Below are 23,955 nucleotides of genomic sequence, written 5' to 3' on the forward strand. Positions count from 1 at the left end.
ATCCCAAACCATCTCAATTGGGTTGAGGTTGGGTGATTGTGGAGGCCAGGTCATCTGATGCAGCACTCCATCACTCTCCTTCTTGGTCAAATTGCCCTTACACAGCCTGGAGGTGTGTTTTGGGTCATTGACCTGTTGAAAAACAAATGGATCGTTTCACTAAGCACAAACCAGATTGGATGGCGTATCCATACAGAATGGTGGTAGCCATGCTGATTAAGTGTGCCTTGAATTCTAAGTAAATCATTGGCAGTGTCACTAGCTGGATGAGAGAATGCCAAGAGTGTGCAAAGCTGTCATCAAGGCAAAGGGTGGCTACTTTGAAGACTCTCAAACAAAACAAAAATATTTGGACACTTTTTTGGTTACTACATGATTCCATATGTGTTATTTAATAGTTTTGATGTCTTCACTATTATTCTACACTGTAGAAAATAGTACAAATAATGAAAAACACTGGAATGAGCAGGTGTGTCCAAACGTTTGACTGGTACTATATGTAATATGTTTGTGCATGTGAAGTGGGCTGAAAGCTCTTGTAAGGATCAGCCCATCAATTTAGAAAATATAATAACAGGAGCATAAAAAGACAGACAGTGGGCAGGAACTAGTGAATCAAATCTAACTGTCAGCACTTTAGATAGTAAACAGAGCTCCACCTAACACACGATCCCTGCATCTCGCTTTGTGTGTTTGTGTGTGTTGGTGGGGGGGGGGTGGTTAATGTAAAATATAACTATCAGTGTAAACCCTTGCTTGTAATCATATCATCTCAGGTCAACACTTCATGTCATCTCAGTTCAACACAATTTTAAAGGTATAGTCAACTAAAAATACAACCTACCATGATTTTCCACATACTTTTTGAGTGGTATATCCCTTTAAATATTATACTGTTTCATGCAAGTAATCCTTACATAAGTCCTAAGAAACTGTTTGCCAGTTGGTAATTTTCCACTATTTTGGCAGTTGGAGGCGATAGGCATACTGTTATGCAACACCACAAGTGTGGGCAAGTCTTTATGTCACAGACACACCTACAGCTCACATACTGTATCTTACCAGTTGAAACAGTGGTCTCGAAACATATCATTATTCAATTCAATACTAAGAAATCAAACCAAGAAATGTTCTCAGCATGTCGCGACAATATTTGTGTGCTTACTTCAGGTGTGTAAATTACAATCAAACCATGATTGAGCGGCTAAAATAGTTTATCGGAACATTATTTCATTGAACAAAAAATTTAATTCACTTCATTCCAAAAAATAAAACCACAAACGATTGTAGTCTACTGGCTGAACAACCATGCATGCAAGTTTAGGTATTACTGTGTTATGGTATAGATTAACTGGTATGTACGATGAGCAAGAAAACAGTTATCAAGATGCCTCTATGTTCATTCTGACAGATGGCAGATTCAGCTTGTGGATTGAACTGGGGAAGTTTCAAGACGTGTTGCGGCAAGTCTATTCACACAAGCTTTGCTCCTCAGCTGTCCCGTAGAAGATTTCATGAGGAAGGTGACCTCTGCTGTCCATCTACAGTATTGACACTGTGTTCTTGAAGTGGAAAGAGGACAGACGAGAGTACAAGTCTATGTATGATTGGATTAGATGATAGAAGGTAGAACATTGATTACACAAGTTGCACTAAATAGGAGGCTACTCACTCATATAGTCTTTGGTACTCACCATTACTGTCAAGTCTAGCTTCAAGACCCTCATACATAGCTGACTGTGAGGGTAAAGGACAGGAGGGAAGCAGAATGAGGGAAACAGACAATCCTCCACTCTAAGGTGTTCATATAGAATGGACAAGATGTGTAGTTGACAGTAGGTTTATTTTGTTTTCATACAGTTCTTCTTAATTGTACCACGCTCACCTGTCTTGCAGACACCGTTAGCAATGCCTTTTCCTAAATTGAGAAGTCAAATCAGAAATCATTGTGTTAATCACGAATAGATGCCGGACAGCCAGCCAGCCAGCCAGCCAGCCAGCCAGACAGACAGACAGACAGACAGACAGACAGACAGACAGACAGACAGACAGACAGCTATTGCTCACCAACGTCAACCACTTTATGAAGCCAGTTCATCACTGAGGGGAAGGAAATGACAACACAGTAACTACACAGTCAACCATGTGAACACCTGAGCAATGGCATCATCACTTCCATGATCACAACTCACCTTGGGTCGTCACTAGAACAAACACAAAATAAATACCATCAGTTTTGTCCAAAATATCTGAATAAATATTGTATTAATAATGCAGAGTAATCATTATATGCACGCAACAATATTATTTTTTACTTACATCTCAAATGTTCATTTACAATGGCGTCCTCTGTTACTTTAGCTAAATAAGAAATAGTAAAAAATGTTTGTTTAATCCTAGAATTGAAGTGGCCTAGAAGCTGGAATAGTACAGACTAAATATGAATGAGTGTGTAATAGATGTGTGGAGTCTTCAATGAGTCTTTAATGATTGGTTAGGGAAATATGAACTCATCCTGTTGATCGCTGGTTTGGGCACAGAAACAAATATTATGTGTTGTACTTACCCAGATCTTTGGATCTAGTTTTCCATTTCAAAGTATTTACAATTCGATTAGGGTCTGCAACAGACACAGCCAACCACCTCGTGAACGAATGGCCACAACACTTACAGTATTAAACACTTAAAGTTACAATCGCCACACAGTGTCACATGCAAGGAATCACCCAGAAAAGAAATTATAACATTTGACTCACCCAGGGCCTCTTGAATCTTCTTCACTCCTCTGGGTAATGAGATCCTATTTTTCTTGGTTTTACGTTTTCCATCTAAAAATATAAAACAGGGAGGTCCGGTCAACTGAGTCAGTCACTCAAGGTTCTCCTGTAGCCTACCCTGTAACACTGTTATCATAATCACATAATCACATGACTATGTCCTGTGTGTCGAGTTATGTCATACTCACCAGATTCAGTCAGCAACAGACACACCACCACAAGCACCACGATCAGCAATGACTTCATCCTACTGCTGTGATACTTTGCATCTTATTCTGGTGACTTATATTGCAGTTCTGTTCCTTTTTTCCTCCCCTCCACCTCCACTTTTTATTCCCCTCATCAAACCTCCAAAGACAGAGGGATAACTATCAGTTTTCAGCTTTGTGTGTTTTGGTGAAATATGGTAATCACAGGTTAAAGCAGCCATCAGCCAATCATATGCTGTCATTACAGGTTGTAATCACCTCTTACAATGGGTGGGGTCCTCCTTTGGGTTGCATACAGCAGACACCCAATTGAGGGAAAATGTTTTCTGTAAAAAGAAAAGGAAGACTGCACACCGCAATTGACTCTCCCCTTTCCTGTTGCCAGAATTATATTTTGATGTCCAGAACCAACTCAGTCATTGCATGTGTGTCTGTTTTGATCTATTTAACTGACATAATCCCTACCTGATGTGGTACCACGCAATCATGAGAAACATGTCAGTCACTACTAGGGATTATGGAATAGGTGTATAGTAATTGCTGTGATAGAGAAATTTCAAAACCTCCAAAACACAGAAATGAAAGAATAAGCACTTCGCTGAGTGTTTTTTTGTTTTAGAAAAAGAAAAGTCAGCTGCCAAATGTTTATTTACATTGTAGTCCAAATACATTTAGTCAAAAGGCGTCAATGGCCTTTAGTAAAGACAGACATTTACCAATGTAAGTATACAATACAGTATAGTACAATACAGGTGAGCATAAAAACAAGGGTACACATGATCCAGAGCAGGCATGGAGGCTGTTGGCTGGATTATGGGGGTGGCATCCTCTGCAGGGAGTTACAGGTATTCAGAAGAAACCAATAGGGTCAATGTGAGTTTTTGGAGTCTGTACTCTATGCAGCTCCAGTTTCCTGCCAGCGTGGGGTAGTGTTTGATGGACGCGCAGGTGCATAAATTCATCTCCACCAACATGGACCTATGAGAAAGGGAAGGATTAGGGCCCGATGAGTGACGCATAGGTGATAGAGAGACGGGACTCTCAAGGCTCATACGTACTGAGTAATGACCAATTTAGTGTTTACAAAGCTCGTACAGTAAATGTTCACGCCCTATACATTTGTAATGCAGAGTCAATGCTTCGAAACCCATACAGGGGGTGTGGCAGGGAGTCACAGCTCTCACAGTGCTCGAAAACAAAATGACTCCCCCCTGGAGTTCAGGGTTTCCCCAAACTCGGTACACGTTTTGGTTTATGATTTAAACTTTATGATTAGTTCATTATTTGAATCAGCTGTATAGTGTTTGGGAAAAAAACAAAATGTGCACCGAGTTTGGGAAACAAAGCTGTAAAGGAACCGAGACATTTATTTTTTCTAAACACAGGCTAGAAAGTAGAAAGAAAACGATTTGAAAATACACAATCTCACTTTAATGAAGAAGTTGGTCCCAGCAACAACTTGGGTTGTGAATGTTTTGGTGGTGAAAACATCAAACTTCTTTCCCAGCTTTCTTCTCTGCATGAGGCTTCATCTAGAAACATGTAAAAGACAAACCGGGCAGCGTTCCAAATGTATGCTATGTAGCCTGTGCGCACGCACACCTTGAGTCCTATAGGTTTGGAATGGAATAACACTGTCAAGGTAATTATTCAATAACCGTCAAGGTTGATGATTACCACTTCATCAAGCTTGCATGAGTGTTCTATGTTGAAAGAAGAGTATATTCAGTTGGACAGCTAGACTATGCAGGCTAAATGAAGTAATTATGCTCACCTTATCGCATATTTGCTGCACTTTGGGCGTGGCATCGCTCACCTGGGAAACAGCGCCACACATCATCATGAATAGTTGAAGTTGGTTAGTTACAGCTTAAAATACCTACTAAAGATTACGTAAATTAATGTTTATACTGTCATGATCACATGACTTGAGTCATGTTTTTTTTATTTAAAGGTGGAGAAACGGCTGCTCTATAAAGCCTATAATCAACACAAAAAAACATAGGGTACTTAACCAATCTTTAACATTTGTAGCCAATACATGTTTAAATCATATATTTTGTCATTGAGGGTATATAACCAGAAAGGTGCTCTTTTTTTTGGTGTCAAAAAAATTGAAAACCCCCTTCAACCTTGGAATAGTTCAGGCTACAGGAAGTGGTTCCGTCATGAGTGCACCGCTCCACCCCCAGTACCCCGGGGCACTGAGCATAATGACTCATAGTGATGGGAACCGAGGCTGCAGGAAGTAGGGGTGCTAAAATAATATTTTTTCACAAAAGTAGTGCACTGGGCCTTTACTAGTATTAGCTGACCAATATAGACCTCTGTAGCACAGGCAAAAACATTTACAAAATCAGCATCTCTGCTTTGGCAAAAAGGTACTTGTATAATTAAGAACAGTATCTTGCAGGATTCAATAGTTGGAATTGTAAGAGTTGTTGCCCTGTCCCTTTCTTGTCATTAGAATGGAATCCAGAAATAACTAAATCCTGTCCTCAAACATTTACATCAAAATGCGCAAAGTTATGGGAAAAGACACAAAACATCCACATCAAATTAAATATTTTTCTTGATCAAATAACATGGAAAACAACCACTTTTTGTGCAGTATTAATTTACTATCCTTACAAACTACTTAATGTAAATGTACATTACTGTATTGTACATAGGCTGGTCATCGAGGTTGGTACCTGCAGACTTTCTATCACCATGAAGAAAAACAATGCACAATACAGTAACTGAGTACATTGAGACATCAAGTGGTTTGTGATGATGTGATGTGATGATGTGGCTCAGTTGGTAGAGCATGGAGCTTGCAATGCTAGGGTTGTAGGTTTGATTCCCAAGGGGGGGACCAGTATGAAAAAATATGCACTCACTACTGTAAATTGCTCTGGATAAGAGTGTCCACTAAAAAGGAATGAAAAGACCATTTCAGTTTTCATATAGAAATATGTTGCATTTGCAAAGTATTTCAAGAAACTGGAAAACATATATCAAACAAGTACTTTTATATTCCACAAGTATTATCAAATTAACTGTTTTGAAGAGATAATTATCAGACTCAAGTTACAAATACTGGTAAACACTCAAATACATTTAGTTTAAAAAAAATCACAAAAGTAGTGCACAGGGCCTTTACGAGTCCTGTACTAGTCCTGTGCTAGTCAATGCCCTCCACACAAATTGAGGTCCATACAGAAATGGTTTGTCAAGATCGGTGTGGAAGAACTTGACTGGACTGCACAGAGCCCTGACCTCAACCCCATCGAACACCTTTGGGATGAATTAGAACAACGACTGCGAGACAAGCCTAAGGACCAACTCTATATTAATGCCCATGATTTTGGGATGAGATGTTCGAAGAGCAGGTGTCCACATTCTTTTGGTCATGTAGTGTATGTGCCTCACGTCATTGCTCTCTCTCGTCCTCTCGCTCTCTCTGCTGTGTCTGCTGAGCGGTTGGGCCTGCCCTGCAACCTCATTGGATAACGCTCGGCAGGCTTCTTGCTAGCTGTCAATCTAATTGCAAGGGATCTGGCCCATGTGCCGAAAAAGTCATGGCTCAGCTTCAAGAAAACTGTTGCTTTCAAACTAGGGATTTAGTGGCTAATTGTGGTAAAACAATAATTCTGCTCATATATTATGCTTTTATGAACAACACATAGACACATCCAGCGCAAAGCGGGAGGTTTAAAAAATACTTTCTTAGTCGCCAAAGTACCAGAGCATGTCTAACTTTTGGTTGAATGTGACTTCACTTCCGTTTTATTTAATAGGCTTTCTTACTTGCGTAGATTTGACTTTTTTTGTATATAAAGTCATTGGGCTGGACAAGGGCAAGACACAGCCAGTGATCAAATTATTTGAAATGATGTCGCTCTTTAACAGCTTTAAATGTTGAACAGTTTGAGTCACAAATGACACTTGCAGGGCGGGGAGATAGCCTACATAGAGGGAAAGCATGCACTTAGACACGTAGACTAATAACTCTGGACATTGTTTCAAGCGACGTTCAAAGATGCTTCTCGTGCTATGCGCGCTGTCGGTGGTGGTCGTGGCAGAGGAGACGCACTGTGGTGGCACGCCGGACCGATTGTGTGATGTGAAACCTGAGGCAGTCTACTACAAGGAACCACCGATCACAGGTAGGCTATTTCTTGACTCGTAACAGGTGCAACGTCTAAGGCATTCTAACTAGTACTGTGCATATAGTCGATTTTCAAATATGCAATGCACATTTCTAGCCAGGGTATCTGGGACACTATACCGATACAAATTAGCCAACAATTCACTAAATTGATTACATTGAAAAGTGTGCAAAATTGTAGACAAGTCTATTTGTATGAGTTCCAAAGAGTCAGTAATGGAGTAGGTAATGGAGGTCAATAAGTGCTCAGTCATTTTTGATAAAGTGAAGGCCAACAGAGTGACATAAACTCAAGATTTCACCACTGCCTAAATGTTATTGGATTTTTTTTGGGGGGGGGGCACAATTTCGCATGTACACTACATATACAAAAGTGTGACACCACTTCAAATGAGTGGATGTGGCTATTTCAATCACACCCGTTGATGACAGGTGTATTAAAAATGAGCACACAGCCATGCAATCTCCATAGTCAAACATTGACAGTAGAATGGTCTTACTGAAGACCTCAGTGACTTTCAACGTGGCACCGTCATAGGATGCCACCTTTCCAAGAAGTCAGTTTGTCAAATTTCTGCCCTGCTAGAGCTGCCCGGGTCAACTCTAAGTGCTGTTATTGTGAAGTGGAAACGTCTAGGACCAATAATGTCTCAGCTGCCATGGGTTTCCATGGCTGAGGAGCTGCACACAAGCCTAAGATCACCATGCGCAATGCCAAGTGTCGGCTGGAGTGGTGTAAAGCTCGTCGTCATTGGACTCTGGAGCAGTGGAACGCTAACTGCCCCAATGCATAGTGCCAACTGTACAGTTTGGTGTAGGAGGCAGTTTTTAATGGTTTGAGCTAGGCCCCTTAGTTCCAGTGAAGGGAAATCTTAACACTACAGCATACAATGACATTCTAGATTATGTGCTTCCAACTTTGTGGCATCAGTTTTGGGAAAGGCCCTTTCCCGTTTCAGTATGAAAATGCCCCCATGCACATAGCAAGGTCCATAAGGAAATGGTTTGTTGAGATTGTTGTGGAAGAACTTGACTGGTCTGCAGAGCCCTGACCTCAACCCCACCGAACATCTTTAGGCTTGAATTGGAACGCCGACTGCGAGCCAGGCCTAATCGCCCGACATCAGTGCCTGACCTCACTAATGCTCTTGTGGCTGAATGGAAGCAAGTTCCCGGAGCAATGTTCCAACATCTAGTGGAAAGCCTTCCCAGAAGAGTTGAGGCTGTAGCAGCAAAGGGGGGACCAACTCCATATTAATCGCTATGATTTTGAAATGAGATGTTTGACGAGCAGGTGTCCACATACTTTTGGTCATGTAGTGCACCACACACAATCCCGGCCGCTAGGGGGCCCCCAATTGGGGTCTCCACTTATTGTTGAGGGAGAATGGTAGAATACACAAGGTGCAATTTAAAAAATGTTGATTGTGCATCTGCAGTTTCTTTTATGTCAGTCAGTAGATATGTTTCCATTTACTTGTCCATTGAATAGTGTTTGAATTATTTTTTTTTACATTTAGAAAGTTTGCATGGAAAATGGATACAATTGCCTGCAATGGTGCATTTCCATGCAACTATTTTGTGTCGATGATAAACAGCTGGACGTAATGACGTCCCACCCCCCCCCCCCCCCCCAAAAAAAAAAACTGTATTTAAAAAAAAAAAGGTAGTTGAAGGGTTTCCATTACACATTTAGGCAAATTGTGCATTAATACATTTGGCGACAGCCTGTATGCTCTCACACCACTCTGTTTCATGTCTCAGGTAGCCCGTGAAAGCCAGCATGGATAGACTGCAATAATTGAATAATATTTGACATATTCTAATAATTCTCATGTGCCAACCTATCACACCGATGATTGACCACCTGAAATAATTGGATGGTGAAACTTGCATCCAGCCAACCAAAAAAAGCAAGGCGACGCCATTCTTGAATGTTAAGATAATCGAAGACTGTTTCCATCATGATTTGGCGTAATAAAGAAAGTTAGACAAATGGAAAAATCCACCCCTATTGAACAGATCAGAATATTGTCGATCTGTCGTTTCCATTACACACGTTGCAAAATGTATTTTTGGCGACACTACTTTTGTCTAATAAACCAGGGTCAACTGAAACCTGCCTTCTGACAGTCACTCAATTAGCCATGGTAGCTAACCATGTTTTGATCGTTAGTTTGTCTAGCCGTCTATCTAAACTTGTAATCATGGCCAAATACTGACTTGGGCGCGCAAGGAAGTTGATTTATTTTATAGATCATGCCTCTCCCTAACAGCAGGTTGTACAGGCAACATTCCTGCCAGCTTTTGATTATGGTGACACCATTTATCAGATTGCAGAAGCCTTTACTCTCAAAACCCTTGGATGCTGTGTACCATAGCGCCCTTCACTTTATCACAGGTGACAGGTTTAATACTCCTCACTACATCCGTTGTCAGGAAGTCGGCTGGACCTCTCCAAATTCCCATATCACTTCGTTTCTCCTTTTTTTTCCCCCTTTTTGTCTAAGCCCAGCTGCACAAGCTTTCAAGATATCTCATTTCTCTGTTCAAGTATAAAGAGATAAGAGCACCAAACCTGCTCACAGGGTTGGTTAAATCTTGAGGTCCCTTGTCTCTGCCCACCTAGGTAAATCATCCTTTAGTTTTAATGCCCCCCCCCCCCCCCCATGTTTGGAATAATTTACAAACCTCATTACATCTTAAATCTCTGGTGCCAATAGGGCAGTTTAGAACACTGAGGAATGAATTCATTGATGTTTGCGATTGTTTTGGTTTATTGTAATGTATTTGTGTTGTTGAAATGTGTATCTGTAACTGCTGTATCTTGTAGTTTTATATATTTTTAAAATGTCATATTTTGTGAATTGTTTGTTCTCACCCTGAATGAATGTTTTACTTTTATTTATTCAATCTACTTTCTGTCAGATGAACGTGTGGATACCATTTTCTATGTCTCTGCGTGCATTTTGGAGAGAGTTGAAAGGATTGAAAGGATCCTGTCTTTCAATGATAATTTGTAAAAATCCAAATAACTTCACAGATCTTCATTGTAAAGGGTTTAAACACTGTTTCCCATGCTTGTTCAATGAACCATAAACAATTAATGAACATGCACCATTCCATTTCTGTTAGTCACATGTCTGTGGAACTTGTTCAGTTTGTCTGTTGTTGAATCAAATATTTGCACATGTTAAGTTTGCTGAAAATAAACACTGTTGACAGTGAGGACGTTTCCTTTTTTTGCTGAGTTTAGCACTAGCACAATGACTGAAAGTTGTATTTTTTGGGGGAGGGGGGGTTTAGGTACGTTATACATTTATGAAACATGTTCATTAGGCTGCCACTCAAACTAAAAAAAATCTGTAAAAAAAGACATACAGTAGGAAAATAAGTGTTTGTATTGGTCCCAAAGAGTCCAGTAGCTTGTGTAATGGAGGTCAATGACTGCTTCCTCCTCTGTGTGTATGTGTACACAAATACACCCCCTTGGAAAGGACACATGGGGTTTCTACTTATGACTCCCTCTGATAAAGTATTAGGTGGACGGGCTAGGTTAAGTTCAGGACTGTTTCTAACGCCATGGTGCATCAGTCAGGATGTGGGAATCCAAGTACTGGTTTTTTTCTTGCAGACACAGGAGCACATGGAGAAAGCTTGCAGGATAATGTTGTGGTTTTACTAGGGAAATACAAGAGTGAGACAAACACTTGTTAACATACAAGCATGACTGACAATTGCAAAAGGGATAAATAACTGAAATGCATCAAACTGAGAATAGATCTGACAGGAAATTGTACTAAGGAACATGGCAGCAGCACAAACTTTAACTAACTAAAAGGACCTTACTTATTCTTCAATAATGAAAGTTACTCACTTTGTGAGGGTCGTTAGAATGCATAAGATACTGTATTTACGATAGCACAGCTTCTCCCGTTGTCCCTCAGTCTTCCCGCTCTTTCACTCAAACCCAGCCCCTTTTTTCTTTTGTGTAACCAGCCTTCATATCTGTTCCGCCCGCTAGGGACGTTTGCCTTTATGACGTAATCAAGTTATGATTTAAATATGTGTAATTCTGTGTGATTTAGTTAGGTATTTAGTAAATAAATAATGAAACCACATTTTGTATTGCTGATTCAAGTCCTCAACTGGCAGCTTCATTAAATAGCACCCGCAAAACACCAGTCTCAACAGTGAAGAGGCGACTTCGGGATGCTGTCCTTCTAGGCAGAGTTACTCTGTCCAGTGTCTGTGTTCTTTTGCAGGTCTTAATCTGTTTTATTGTTATTGGCCAGTCTGAGATTTGGCTTTTTCTTTGCAACTCTGCCTAGAAGGCCAGCATCCCGGGGTCGCCTCTTCACTGTTGAGACTGGTGTTTTGTGTGTACTATTTCAGGAAGCTGCCAGTTGAGGACTTGTGAGGTGTCTGTTTATCAAACTAAACACGAATGTACTTGTCCTCTTGCTCAGTTGTGCACCAGGGCCCCCCACTCTTTCTATTCTGGTTAGAGCCAGTTTACAGTGTTCTGTGACGGGAGTAGAAAACGGCATTGTAAGAGATCTTCAGTTTTTTGGCAATTTCTCGCATGGAATAGCCTTCATTTCTCAGAACAAGACGACTGAGTTTCAGAAGAAAGGTCTTTGTTTCTGACCATTTGAGCCTGTTAACAAACCCACAAATGCTGATGCTCCAGATACTCAACTGGTCTAAAGGCCAGTTTTATTGCTTCTTTAATCAGCACAACAGTTTTCAGCTGTGCTAACATAATTGCAAAATGGTTTTCTAATGATCAATTAGGCTTTTCAAATGATAAACTTAAATGAGCTAACACAACGTGCCATTGGAACACAGGAGTGATGGTTGCTGATAATGGGCCTCTGTACGCCTATGTAAATATTCCATTAAAAATCTGCCGTTTCCAGCTACAATAGTAATTTATAAATGTCTACACTGTATTTCTGATCAATTTTATGTTATTTAATGGACAAAAAATGTGCTTTTCTTTCAAACAAGGACATTTCTAAGTGACCCCCAAACTTTTGAACGGTTGTGTGTGTGAGAGAATTAGACACCGCTTAGACCTGATAAATAAAAATAAAAAATAATAATGATTTTAAAAGCCTTAAATTCAGGGATGAATTGTCTGCCATTCAGAGGGTGAATGGGCAAGATATAATATTTTACGTGCTGGGCTAGCATCCCTGTGGAATGCTTTCGACTCCTTGTAGAGTCCATGTTCCGACGAATTGAGGCTGCACTGAGGGGGAAAAAGCGGGTGTTCATCACGGTGTATATGGCTGACTGTCTGATTCTGAATGTGTTTTGTGTAGATTCAGAGGTGTCGTACAAGCAGTTGAAGACTATGTTTCCCAGCAGCAGTATTCAACTGTTTGACGTCCGCAATCCAGATGAGTTTGAGGCTGGACATATTCCTGGCTCCACCAATGTCCCTCGTGAGTAACACACAACGGCCCACTTATTTTGACATGTTTGTAACATTCCTAGAGCAGCACTGTGCACACTTTCTCTGTTTTGTTTGTTTCATATTTATTTTCTGTTATGATTCATGTTGTCATGTACTTTTATTTTTAACTGCTCTAAACCAATTTCCCATTGTGGGGCAATAAAGTGAAATACTACTACTAACAGTTGGGGAACTCCAGGAGGCTCTGAGACTGAGCTCAGACCAGTTCAAACAGAGGTTTGGAGTACGTGCCCCTCATAAGGAGGATAGCAGCATTGTGGTCTACTGCCAGAGAGGTAGACGGAGTGCTACTGCACTTGACATAATGTGGGCTCTGGGATTCAGCAGGTGACGACCGTTTACAATCACTTTTTTTTTTGTCTGCTAGCATCATAATCTGAGCGTCGTGCCCATACATATGAATTGTAACTACACCGATGTGCTCATCTCCTTCTCTTCTTTCTCCCCTAGAGCTCGTCACTATGCTGGAGGATACAGTGACTGGGTCCAGCGTGAAGAGCAGTGAGGTGTTTAAATTGCTGCAGGGCCATTCTGTGTGTTTTGAATTCTGCTTATTGGAACAAAAGAGATTTAGAAAGCATAGCCATTAAATCATGACTTCAGAGTAGGGGAAATGCTACACTGGAAATGACAACACAATGCTAGTCTTATTTCATAGTAATTGATTGATTTTTTAAATGGTTGTCCCAAACCAAATAAAGGTCAGGTGTGTGAATGTTACTGCTTTTGTGTCAGTGTGTATATATTGTATCTTTATGAATGCATGTCTGTTTGTATTTAATTCAGTGTGTATGAGAGTGCAGTTTTCTCTCTCTCTCTCTCTTCCCTTAGGCAGAGGAGGCACTAGGTGTAATTTGGGAGAGGGGAAGCGCTGTGACCGTGAAGTAATCCATGTCCCTGTCCTCCTCCTCACTGTTACTCCTCTGTGGTGGTGGAGCATGGGCCTGGCTCTTCTACAGGGTGGAGGGGTTGTTTCGTGGAAGCCCCCCTCGATGAACTGCCACGTCCACAGGGTCCTGCGCTGGTCTTCTACAATGCTGTGAATATAGGAACGTCCCATTAAACACTTGGAGGGGAAAAGGGGTTGCAATAGCAGCTTGGGATCACAAGATGCGTCAATCGAAACCACCAAGCTACACTGCAGTCCCGATTTATAGCCACCTGAGGGCATTGGAGACTTTCATTTTAAGACCTCTGGACCAGGCTCAAATATACAGTGCCTTGCGAAAGTATTCGGCCCCCTTGAACTTTGCGACCTTTTGCCACATTTCAGGCTTCAAACATAAAGATATAAAACTGTATTTTTTTGTGAAGAATCAACAACAAGTGAGACACAATCATGAAGTGTAACGACATTTATTGGATATTTCAAACTTTTTTAACACTTCAAAAACTGAAAAATTGGGCGTGCAAAATTATTCAGCCCCTTTACTTTCAGTGCAGCAAACTCTCTCCAGAAGTTCAGTGAGGATCTCTGAATGATCCAATGTTGACCTAAATGACTAATGATGATAAATACAATCCACGTGTGTAATCAAGTCTCCGTATAAATGCACCTGCACTGTGATAGTCTCAGAGGTCCGTTAAAAGCGCAGAGAGCATCATGAAGAACAAGGAACACACCAGGCAGGTCCGAGATACTGTTGTGAAGAAGTTTAAAGCCGGATTTGGATACAAAAATATTTCCCAAGCTTTAAACATCCCAAGGAGCACTGTGCAAGCGATAATATTGAAATGGAAGGAGTATCAGAACCTGGCCGTCCCTCTAAACTTTCAGCTCATACAAGGAGAAGACTGATCAGAGATGCAGCCAAGAGGCCCATGATCACCCTGGATGAACTGCAGAGATCTACAGCTGAGGTGGGAGACTCTGTCCATAGGACAACAATCAGTCGTATATTGCACAAATCTGGCCTTTATGGAAGAGTGGCAAGAAGAAAGCCATTTCTTAAAGATATCCATAAAAAGTGTTGTTTAAAGTTTGCCACAAGCCACCTGGGAGACACACCAAACATGTGGAAGAAGGTGCTCTGGTCAGATGAAACCAAAATGTAACTTTTTGGCAACAATGCAAAATGTTATGTTTGGCGTAAAAGCAACACAACTGAACACACCATCCCCACTGTCAAACATGGTGGTGGCAGCATCATGGTTTGGGCCTGCTTTTCTTCAGCAGGGACAGGGAAGATGGTTAAAATTGATGGGAAGATGGATGGAGCCAAATACAGGACCATTCTGGAAGAAAACCTGATGGAGTCTGCAAAAGACCTGAGACTGGGATGGAGATTTGTCTTCCAACAAGACAATGATCCAAAACATAAAGCAAAATCTACAATGGAATGGTTCAAAAATAAACATATCCAGGTGTTAGAATGGCCAAGTCAAAGTCCAGACCTGAATCCAATCGAGAATCTGTGGAAAGAACTGAAAACTGCTGTTCACAAATGCTCTCCATCCAACCTCACTGAGCTCGAGCTGTTTTGCAAGGAGGAATGGGAAAAAATTTCAGTCTCTCGATGTGCAAAACTGATAGAGACATACCCCAAGCGACTTACAGCTGTAATCACAGCAAAAGGTGGCGCTACAAAGTATTAACTTAAGGGGGCTGAATAATTTTGCACGCCCAATTTTTCAGTTTTTGATTTGTTAAAAAAGTTTGAAATATCCAATAAATGTCGTTCCACTTCATGATTGTGTCCCACTTGTTGTTGATTCTTCACAAAAAAATACAGTTTTATATCTTTATGTTTGAAGCCTGAAATGTGGCAAAAGGTCGCAAAGTTCAAGGGGGCCGAATACTTTCGCAAGGCACTGTAGCTATGAAGTGAGTGAGCTGTTAGGGTAAGATTTGTGGGTCTCATCTTACAGAGCACCGGTGTCCTTATGGTCCCTCCCAGCACTCCCAGAATCCCACTCGCAATGGACAGTCATTATGAGAGGTTCACTGGCTGACAAAACCGAGAGAGCTCATTAGAAATCGGTATTACAATAGCTGACGTGTACACTCTTAGAAAAAAGGGTTCTTCGGCTGTTCCCATAGAACCCTTTTTGGTTCCAGGTATAACTCTTGGGTTCCATGTAGAACCCTATGTGGAAAGGGTTCTACCTGGAACCAAACCGGGTTCTGCTATGGGGACAGACGAAGAACCCTTTTAGAACAAAAGGTGCCATCTAGAACCTGAGAGTATAGGTTAGCGTGAGACTTCCTATGCTTCTATGTCAGAACAACTTGGCGTGGCAGAAAAGGGTGTGTAGTGCACGCTAGCCTGGTTTGGAGCTTGGCGGAAGTATCTGTTTGTGTGTCCAAATAAAGGTGCTCCTTCAGAGTCCCAAGCGGGAAGGTTGTGAGAGAACAGCAGTACAGCCCAGCATCATCCTTCTGTGTCTCTCTTAACGTGTATCCATGCATCGTCGATATAATCCTTCTCCACGAAAACAGGGTGGTTTGTGTTAGAAACCAGAATCCTACAGCCATCTCACCTGTAAATCCCCCCCCCCCCCCCCCCCCTCCTCCCTTCTCTAGACAGCTCGCAGAACCGTGTCACAGCATAACCAGTCTTTGCCGTGATGTTACCAGAAGTTCTCAACCCGGTCTGCAAAAGAACCTTGAAGGGGATGGATGTGTGGAGTTTAAATGACTGCTGTAGGTTATGACAATATTTTTGGATGATCTTATCGTGTGGAAGGATCTGACATCGACATACACTTCTAACTTTTTGTTCTCTTTCCCCATGAAAAATGTTATTAGAATTTTTTTTGTTCAAGTGGAATATTGAAAATGTTCCTGTTATTTCAGCTCTGTTTGAGTTTGTTCCTAATTGCTCTACATACTGCAGTTGGACAGTGACCCTGTTGATAATCTACTGGATTTCCAGTCTTTAGTTTGTTTACATTGTTAAGTGGTATTTGTTATTCATTTCTATGTCCTCTCCCACTTATGGAATTATAGCCAATATACTAATTAGCTCACAAACTTAAGCATATTCATACACTATAGAAACAGAATATACACTATATATATATAACTTCTCACACCTAAAAGGAATTTCATATCTGTACATTATAGGAACAAGTGTGACTACAAAATTACAATGATGTTTTGCTTGAGATTAAGAATCAGTGGTAGACACATTGCAAGTGCATGAAGAGGTCAACTTGATAAAGTCATATGCCTGTGTGTTGAAATACTTTTCGGTATCGGCTGGATAAAGGGAACTAAGAGTCCCTGTTGATGCTATGTTAGCAATAAGAGGAAGAAGGATTGGTAAACTAACTGCCAATAACACAATAAACTGAACTCTGCCTAGCAGAGACAACTTTGTATTAGCAACTGATAATTATCAGAGTTTATGGTATTAAAGTTAAGGGACATCACCCTGGGCAGGATGAACCATAGTAGGGGATAAAAAGGGAAAACACCATCTTGAGAACGGATTGTCTCGCTTGCAAATTACTGTAAGTGTGTACTCCGGGTTGCAATCCTTATTGAACAAACTAACCTCTGATCAAATACGTTTTCCTGTGGTCTCTTGTGTGCACATGGGGGAGAATTCCCTTACACAACATGTCTTATAACACATTTATCAACACTGAGTCTCTCGAGTTGGAATTTCGGTCTCTTACCAGAGCAGTGGACCAGAAGTGGACGAGCAGAGACTTGTTCGTAATGACACTCGTGATCTGAACTACATCAATGTTGAGGGTGATTGAGAACGTCTCTGAACAATATGCACTGACAGGAAATGACAGATTCAACGCCGAAGATTAAGGGGAGGATTTAAAACCAAGAAACAGAAGGCACACCAGCAAATAAGAATTTGAGTTTATGAGAGGGACGTGCATATCTTCAACAGTAACCAAGTTCTCTCATTCTGTAGGTTTGTTGCGGTGATGCCACAGATGAGGCCTCCTGAGCTCTAGCCACTTTCTTAGTAAACCCAGAAAACCTGGCCTACTTGCGTAAAGGTTGGCCCCCTAACCAGCATTGTCTCTCACTCTCATCAGTTGGATTTGATATGCTTTATTGGCATGATAAACAAGACACAAAGGAAAATGAGTCTTAGTCTTCTACAGTGAACAGGATAGTTGAAACAAGACATTTACTGTACATGCAAACTTAATATCCTATTGAACTACAAAGAGTATGTGGGTGAGAGGAGGCTCATGTCTGTCACAGCTTTCTTCCCTTTAAAGTAATCTTCGCCTGTGTCACCTTAATGGTCAGGCACGCTAAATGTCAATGCGTAGTTTACAGTGTCATAAACATGTTCTCTAAGTCATGCATGTCCATTCATCCATTGCTATTTAGTATGCCATGGTTAAGAATCTTTACATCCTTTTGGAAAATCTAACATATTTGTCAGAGGTTAAAACTGTATTAAATCAAATAATTATTAAAAGTGTATTAAATATGCAGAGCAGCCCTTTATATTTACACCATGTTATAACTAATACTAATAATCGTATCCATGACAACCTGGAGGAACATGGTTATTGTCTCTACCCAAGTGTTCGGAATATAGAGGTCTATTTAACGATTAAAAACTAACATCTCTGAGTTGCAATAAGTTTGCGTGACCCAAGGGCAGTTGAAAGTTCAGAGATGCTCACAGTCCCACACAGCCCACCAGCATGGTAGAGGAAAGGCGTTTCCAGTTGAAACCCAGCAGTGTTGAACTAGTTGGGCAGAGTGGCATGGTGTTAAGCCAAGGCTAAACCAAGTCAGTGAGGGCAGAGGGGTGTCTATCTGCAGGTTCTCCCATGGTCAGGAATTCAGCCCAGTTCTGCCAGAAGCCACGTGAGTAGACCCCTGTGTCGACAACGAGGCCATGCAGACGACTCTGGCCATTTTTCTTCCGCAGAGCAAGTTGTGCCTCCCGCTCCGTCAAATTGTAGCTGATATTGATAATTTGCAGCATCAGCAGGTGCAGCAGACCTCCTGTGACAATACTGCTGTACCAAGCACAGGTGAAGCACAGGGCTGAGCTGTAAAGACATCCGCATAGTTACACTTCACAAACAACATAACACTTTCAGTTCTATTTCAGTTGGTTTAAGTCTTTTAGTACTTATTATCAAGTAACTCAAAACAGTTGGTAGCTAGCCACTGGACACAGATCATTTTGGTTGAAACAACGTTGATTCAACCAGTTTTTGCCCAATGGGTACCTGGTGCCTAATAGTAGGCAATGAAGTGGTGCTTGTTTCAATGAATCCCAAATAAACTAATACATTGTCATTTTGTTTGCGTGTACAATTTTTAAGCAAAATACCAGGTACTGTAGTGTACCTGTACTGATTGTAGACACCAGGGCAGTAGAGCAGGGCGGTGAGTAGGTTCTGTCGGGGACACACGCTCCGCAGTACCAGACTGATCCCATACAGAGAGGTCAACAGAAAGAGGAGCAGGGTCAGCAGGAAGTTGCGATGATTGGCCTTGCCGACACAGCTGTTTATCCTGCCTCCGCAGTGACAGACACAACACAGACAATACACCCTCAGTTGAAATGACCAACTTCTGCTGTGGTAGCATGTGAAAGCACAATTAGTATGAATGTGAGGTAATGAGCACATACACAACCAGACACAGAGTATCTGGTTGTGTATCTATCTAAATGCCATAAGTAACAGATTGTCCTGGTTTGAGGTCGCCTCACCCTGCTGAAGGGTGAACCCCTGTGGGCCCTGCACATGTCTCTACAGCCTGGTCTGCTTTAGTGACGTCTTCTTGGCCTGACAGTGTGACACTTAGTGAGATCATGATTATGTGTAGAAGAGTATTGTTGAGCGGATATAAGTGTGAGGGTCTGAGAGATTAAAATATTGTGTTTTTGTAGTAGGGAAATGTAGGCAGATATGATAAGGTTTGATCACCTTCCTGTTGCAGAAAGCTATTTTTTATAAGTCATCCTGTTGTTGCACAAATAATAACATAATAATACTCACGTCCTCCACAACAGAAAGACATTTAATGAAACCCACCAGATACAGTGGTGGTCCAGGCGCTGGACACAGCCTCCGCAGATCCGGCAATGCCCCGCCCGCGGGGGACGCACCACTTTGCACAGAGGACAAGTGCCCCCCTTCGCTGTCAGGGACTGTGTCTGCTGTTCCACTGGTTTGGCTGGGGATGCTGGCATCATCGACTGGTCCACTTCATTCTGAGAGGCAGAGTGTTTGTCAGGCAGTTGGCTTTGATTGGTGCTGTGTATGGCAGCTAGGGAAGGCTGCACAAAGCCTGGCCCCCTCTTAGTGCGCACAAGGGAGATGAGAGTGAGAACCACACCCGTTGTCACGGTCACAAGCTGCAGGTGACTTACATCCCCACGAGGTAAGATCTCTGTGACAAAGAGGAAGTACATGTAGGCTAGGGAGAAGAGCGCCAGGCTGAGGAAGAAGAGGGTGCGGCCCTTCTTCCGATGTGTGGCGTAGTAGTACAACAGCACCAGGCCAGGCAGGGCTGTTAGAATGACCAAGCCCAACAGGAAGTGCAGTGCTGCCAGACGCAATAGCAGAGGAAGCAACACTAGAGCTGGGACCATGGAGAGCTCCACCCGCCTGTCCCCTGGTAACAGTCTCACCCTCAGCCGGTCCATCACTGCGCCAAACACAGGCAACACACAGTCAGGTTTCTGAGGCTCCCCCTTTAGCCACCTGGAAAAGACATGAGGTTAGGGATGACAGAGAGGGGAACACAGAGAGGGCAGGGGGTTAGACCTGAACGTGGACTGCTGAGTCCTGCCATGATCCTCCTCCTCATTCTACCCCTCTCACCTGCTGCAAGCTTCATCCAGATCGTCACAGTCACAGCAGCATCCATGTGGGTCTACGTCACACTCACAACAGCACATGGGATCATCTGGCTCTGGAGGCTTAAACTTCTCCCATTTCATTCTGGCTGTTCACGGATCCACTTGAAGGTCCTGTGCAAAAAAAAACTGCAACAGTAAAAAAGACATAGTCAAACTATTAATAGCTGTTCTCTGGGTGTGGTAATGGTGGGTGGAGAGTGGTCTTCATTCAGTGAAGTGCTTCAGTAATATGGACGGTGTTGGAAATCTTATTCCACCACTGGGGTTAAGGTTACACAACATCTTACATTTTCATGGTGACATCACCTTTGTCAAGGCCAGATGTCAACAGTTGCCTCCTATATGTAAAGCTATCTTGTTGCTTTAGTGGTTTGTATGGTTGGGGGGGGGGGGGGGGGGTCCCTTTCTCAAATCTGGACCTCAAGGTGCGCAGGACTGATTCAGGGACTGACTGGCACACCAGATGAGGGGTATATCTGGGTGCCAATAATCAATCACAGTTGACTTGAGTACTATCTTAGACGGTCTAATTGATGGAGTTAAAGGAAACCGTTGTATTGACGTCCCACAGACAGTTGTTCATCATAATGAAGACATCAAGGTTAAGCTATCTAAAAGGCACTCATTACTTGCATTAACACACTCACATTGACAGCACGTGCGCATGCACACACACACACACACACACACACACACACACACACACACACACACACACACACACACCTAAACCAACTAGGGATATGCCTACTAGACCAACATCTGCCTCATGAAAGTGACAAGAGGTTTAATAAACCCATTTTTTAGGTCGTTAATGGAATCAATTAAAATAGCTTTTGGTTTTAACAAGTTTTACAATACAATTACTTTCCTCTAATATAAAATTGGCTTTTAGAAATAAGGCCACCATGTCCCTAGGGAAGACCTATCTGGGCCAACTAAACCCGGTTCTCCAAGCACGCCTATCATATGGGGAGATGGAACGTGCATTGTTGGAATGACTGCCAGTGTTGGCTTTGTCATCTGACATACTACTTCAAATATAGCCCAGCTCTTCAACAGTCTAAATATTGACTACCTACAATATTTTATTTCTTAATAAGTGAACTTAAAATAACTGTAGACTATAGGTCACATTTTAAGGGAAAGCTGAACAAAAATGTATATATTTTTTATTAACTAAATATGACAAATCAATGTTTCAATTCAATATTCTAAAGGAATGGGATACCGCATACCAATAAACACATTACTTTAACCCTTTAACCTGACTCCTAAATGTATCCCTAATCCCTAGCCTAGCTAACTTTAGCCAGCTAGCTAACGTTAGCCACCTAACCACCTAGCTAGAATTCGTAACATATCATACATTTTGTAACTAATTACTACTTTTAGCTACTTTTCAACTACTTAGCATGGTAGCTAACCCTAACTCTTTAAGATAACCCCTAGCCTAATGTAGCATATCATACTAAAGCAGTCAAATGAAATATATCGTACTAAAGCAGTCAAGCTTTATATACCCTACCAAAGCAGTTGAATGTAGCATATCATACTAAAGCAGTAGAACATAATATTTCATACTAAATATTCAAGATGTAGGATACTATACGTCCTACAATTCATATTATGTTGTATGACCACTATGACCAATGTAATGTAACCTAATGTAAAGTAACATATTGTAATGAAACAGGCCGAAGCCCAGCGGGCCATCAACTGTGCCATAAAAGCATGCTCAATTGGCAGAGTAGATATCTGCACTTATAAACCTGGGTCGCTACAATATCATACTACATGGAGTCGCACGGATTTTAGTCAAATATAATATGTTTTGCTTTGAGACCAGGTTGAAAATTGTGTGAATCTAACTTACCTTTTGAGAAAATAAAAATGGCATAGCCTACTTTACCTGGACTGTTGTTTTTTTGGGAGAATACACCTTTCCCTCGAAGACTAGGCTACAGATCCTTGTTATACGAACATCAATTATTTCTTATTTCATTTATGTTTTTCCCGTAATATATTTCAGACTTTCCCTGTCAAATAGGAGATCCGTTTCATCACACTAAAATAAACTTCGGTCCGAACTAATTACGTGGCGGCGAATTCCAGGTACCAGGGTATCCGGTAAGCGTTGGCAGGTGTGATATCCCTTTCAGTTAAAAACTTTTTTATCGTTTAATATCCTGTAATCCAGCAGTTTTAGGGGAAGAGCTTGATTATCTTCTATTCCTCATCATTTCGCTGGGAAAGCAACATCGGTCATTGAAGAGGAGCACACGGTTTATTATGAGAGGAGTAGCCTGATTGGGTTGGGTGACAGTATTGAAAAAGAAAATTGGCATGCCTTGCAGTGGCAGCCAGCGACAGCGTGTGGCAGCGTTAGGAGGTGGTATGCATTTCGCAGATTCTTAGGAGGACAGTGTCACCACTGCGCGGGGATAATTTGAATAGATCAAATGGTCTATTGGAATTGCAATACAGCATGGGGGATGGTATTCTTTTAAATGTGCTGATGTAAACAGGAGGCTAAACGATTTGTTGGTCATTAACAAAATGTACTTGTTTCTCACCACATATCCCTTACCTCCGCTTAGTGCTGCATATGGCTGGGGCTGTTCGTCCTGCCAAAGTCAATGTTCTGCACCTGAGACATTGAATAACTTGCTTATCTATCATTTATCACAACCTGGTCTCAGAGCATTTTTTATTATTCTGTTCGAAAGCCGAGATGTTCCATTGAGTATGATATGTTACGTTTCGTATGGTATGTATTCATTTGGTGATGTCCATCACCCATTTCGTACGATATGCTACAAATTACAATTGTATTATATGGTACGAATTTACAAAAAGTACAATATATTAAGAATGTTCTAAATGTACAATATGTTACAAATTTGCAAAAATGAATTCTAGGTGGTTAGTTGGCTAGCGTCAGCTAGCTGGCTAAAGTTAGCTAGGCTAGGGGTTAGGGTTAAGATAAGGAGTTAAGTTAAAGGGTTAAGGGAAGGGTTATCTTAAAGTGATAGGGTTAGCTAGCATGCTAAGTAGTTGCAAAGTTGTAATTAGCTAAAATGCTAAAGTTGTCTGTGGTGAGATTCAAACTCAGAACTTTTGGGTTGCTAAACGTATGCCCACCCATCCACCCCGATCAACCAAATGTAAACATACCAAATGTAACATATACTAATTTGAGTGTCCCAGATTTACATTTACTATGTTACGTCTAGTCTATGAGACCAGGCTGTTTATCAAAGTCTGTAGAAAGACCTGATATTAGACTATACAGAAATTGCCTTCATTGAGCATAGAACTCACTTAATTGAGCATAGACCTCACCCCTGACATTACGCTACCGTCACCCTGTAGCTGTCATGAGTTATAGGTCAACCACCCTCCTCTAGCCCTTACTTTAATGGCCTTTAGTTACTCTGATACCATTTTGGTTTTACTGCTGCCAAATTGTTGGCTTGGTAAACTGGTGTGCTGTTTTCTTTTGCTGCCACCTTTGCCT

The 23,955-nt window shown here is 41.5% G+C and overlaps 2 protein-coding genes, 2 long non-coding RNA genes and 1 pseudogene across 6 annotated transcripts; 1 reads left to right on the forward strand and 4 right to left on the reverse strand.

Annotated features, from left to right (window-relative positions):
- Nucleotides 1–1,196: 1,196 nt before the first annotated feature.
- LOC149980036 (uncharacterized) lies at nucleotides 1,197–2,020 on the reverse strand. 2 transcript variants are annotated; one of them, XR_016483761.1, is made up of 3 exons: nucleotides 1,886–2,020; nucleotides 1,695–1,737; nucleotides 1,197–1,562 (listed from the first exon to the last, which is right to left on the reverse strand). It is a non-coding gene; the product is annotated as an uncharacterized LOC149980036 (long non-coding RNA). The 2 variants fall into 2 exon arrangements; XR_016483762.1 differs by having other exon boundaries at nucleotides 1,695–1,794; nucleotides 1,886–1,933.
- Nucleotides 2,021–2,067: 47 nt separating this feature from the next.
- LOC149980037 (uncharacterized) lies at nucleotides 2,068–3,167 on the reverse strand. Its single transcript, XR_016483760.1, has 5 exons — nucleotides 2,966–3,167; nucleotides 2,757–2,828; nucleotides 2,567–2,620; nucleotides 2,320–2,361; nucleotides 2,068–2,204 (listed from the first exon to the last, which is right to left on the reverse strand). It is a non-coding gene; the product is annotated as an uncharacterized LOC149980037 (long non-coding RNA).
- Nucleotides 3,168–3,595: 428 nt separating this feature from the next.
- LOC118966788 (cystatin-B-like) lies at nucleotides 3,596–4,868 on the reverse strand (annotated as a pseudogene). Its single transcript, XR_016483759.1, has 3 exons — nucleotides 4,761–4,868; nucleotides 4,416–4,518; nucleotides 3,596–3,964 (listed from the first exon to the last, which is right to left on the reverse strand). The product of XR_016483759.1 is annotated as a cystatin-B-like (transcript).
- A 1,640-nt stretch (nucleotides 4,869–6,508) lies between these two features.
- Nucleotides 6,509–17,134, forward strand: LOC110534091 (thiosulfate:glutathione sulfurtransferase). Its single transcript, XM_036990496.2, has 5 exons — nucleotides 6,509–7,137; nucleotides 12,470–12,592; nucleotides 12,789–12,951; nucleotides 13,075–13,130; nucleotides 13,456–17,134. The coding sequence occupies exons 1-4, from the start codon at nucleotides 7,011–7,013 to the stop codon at nucleotides 13,127–13,129; spliced, it is 468 nt and encodes a 155-aa protein (XP_036846391.1). The 5' UTR covers nucleotides 6,509–7,010; the 3' UTR covers nucleotide 13,130; nucleotides 13,456–17,134.
- Nucleotides 17,135–17,628: 494 nt separating this feature from the next.
- LOC110534092 (palmitoyltransferase ZDHHC23-A) lies at nucleotides 17,629–22,900 on the reverse strand. The gene is made up of 5 exons (XM_021618755.3): nucleotides 22,348–22,900; nucleotides 20,398–20,546; nucleotides 19,606–20,277; nucleotides 18,914–19,081; nucleotides 17,629–18,609 (listed from the first exon to the last, which is right to left on the reverse strand). Exons 2-5 carry the CDS (start codon nucleotides 20,514–20,516, stop codon nucleotides 18,336–18,338), a joined length of 1,233 nt encoding a protein of 410 aa, XP_021474430.2. The 5' UTR covers nucleotides 20,517–20,546; nucleotides 22,348–22,900; the 3' UTR covers nucleotides 17,629–18,335.
- Between the last annotated feature and the right edge of the window lie 1,055 nt (nucleotides 22,901–23,955).

The sequence above is a fragment of the Oncorhynchus mykiss genome, chromosome 10, assembly GCF_057628025.1.
Source record: "Oncorhynchus mykiss isolate SJ-2025 chromosome 10, ASM5762802v1, whole genome shotgun sequence".
Lineage (NCBI taxonomy): Eukaryota > Metazoa > Chordata > Actinopteri > Salmoniformes > Salmonidae > Oncorhynchus > Oncorhynchus mykiss.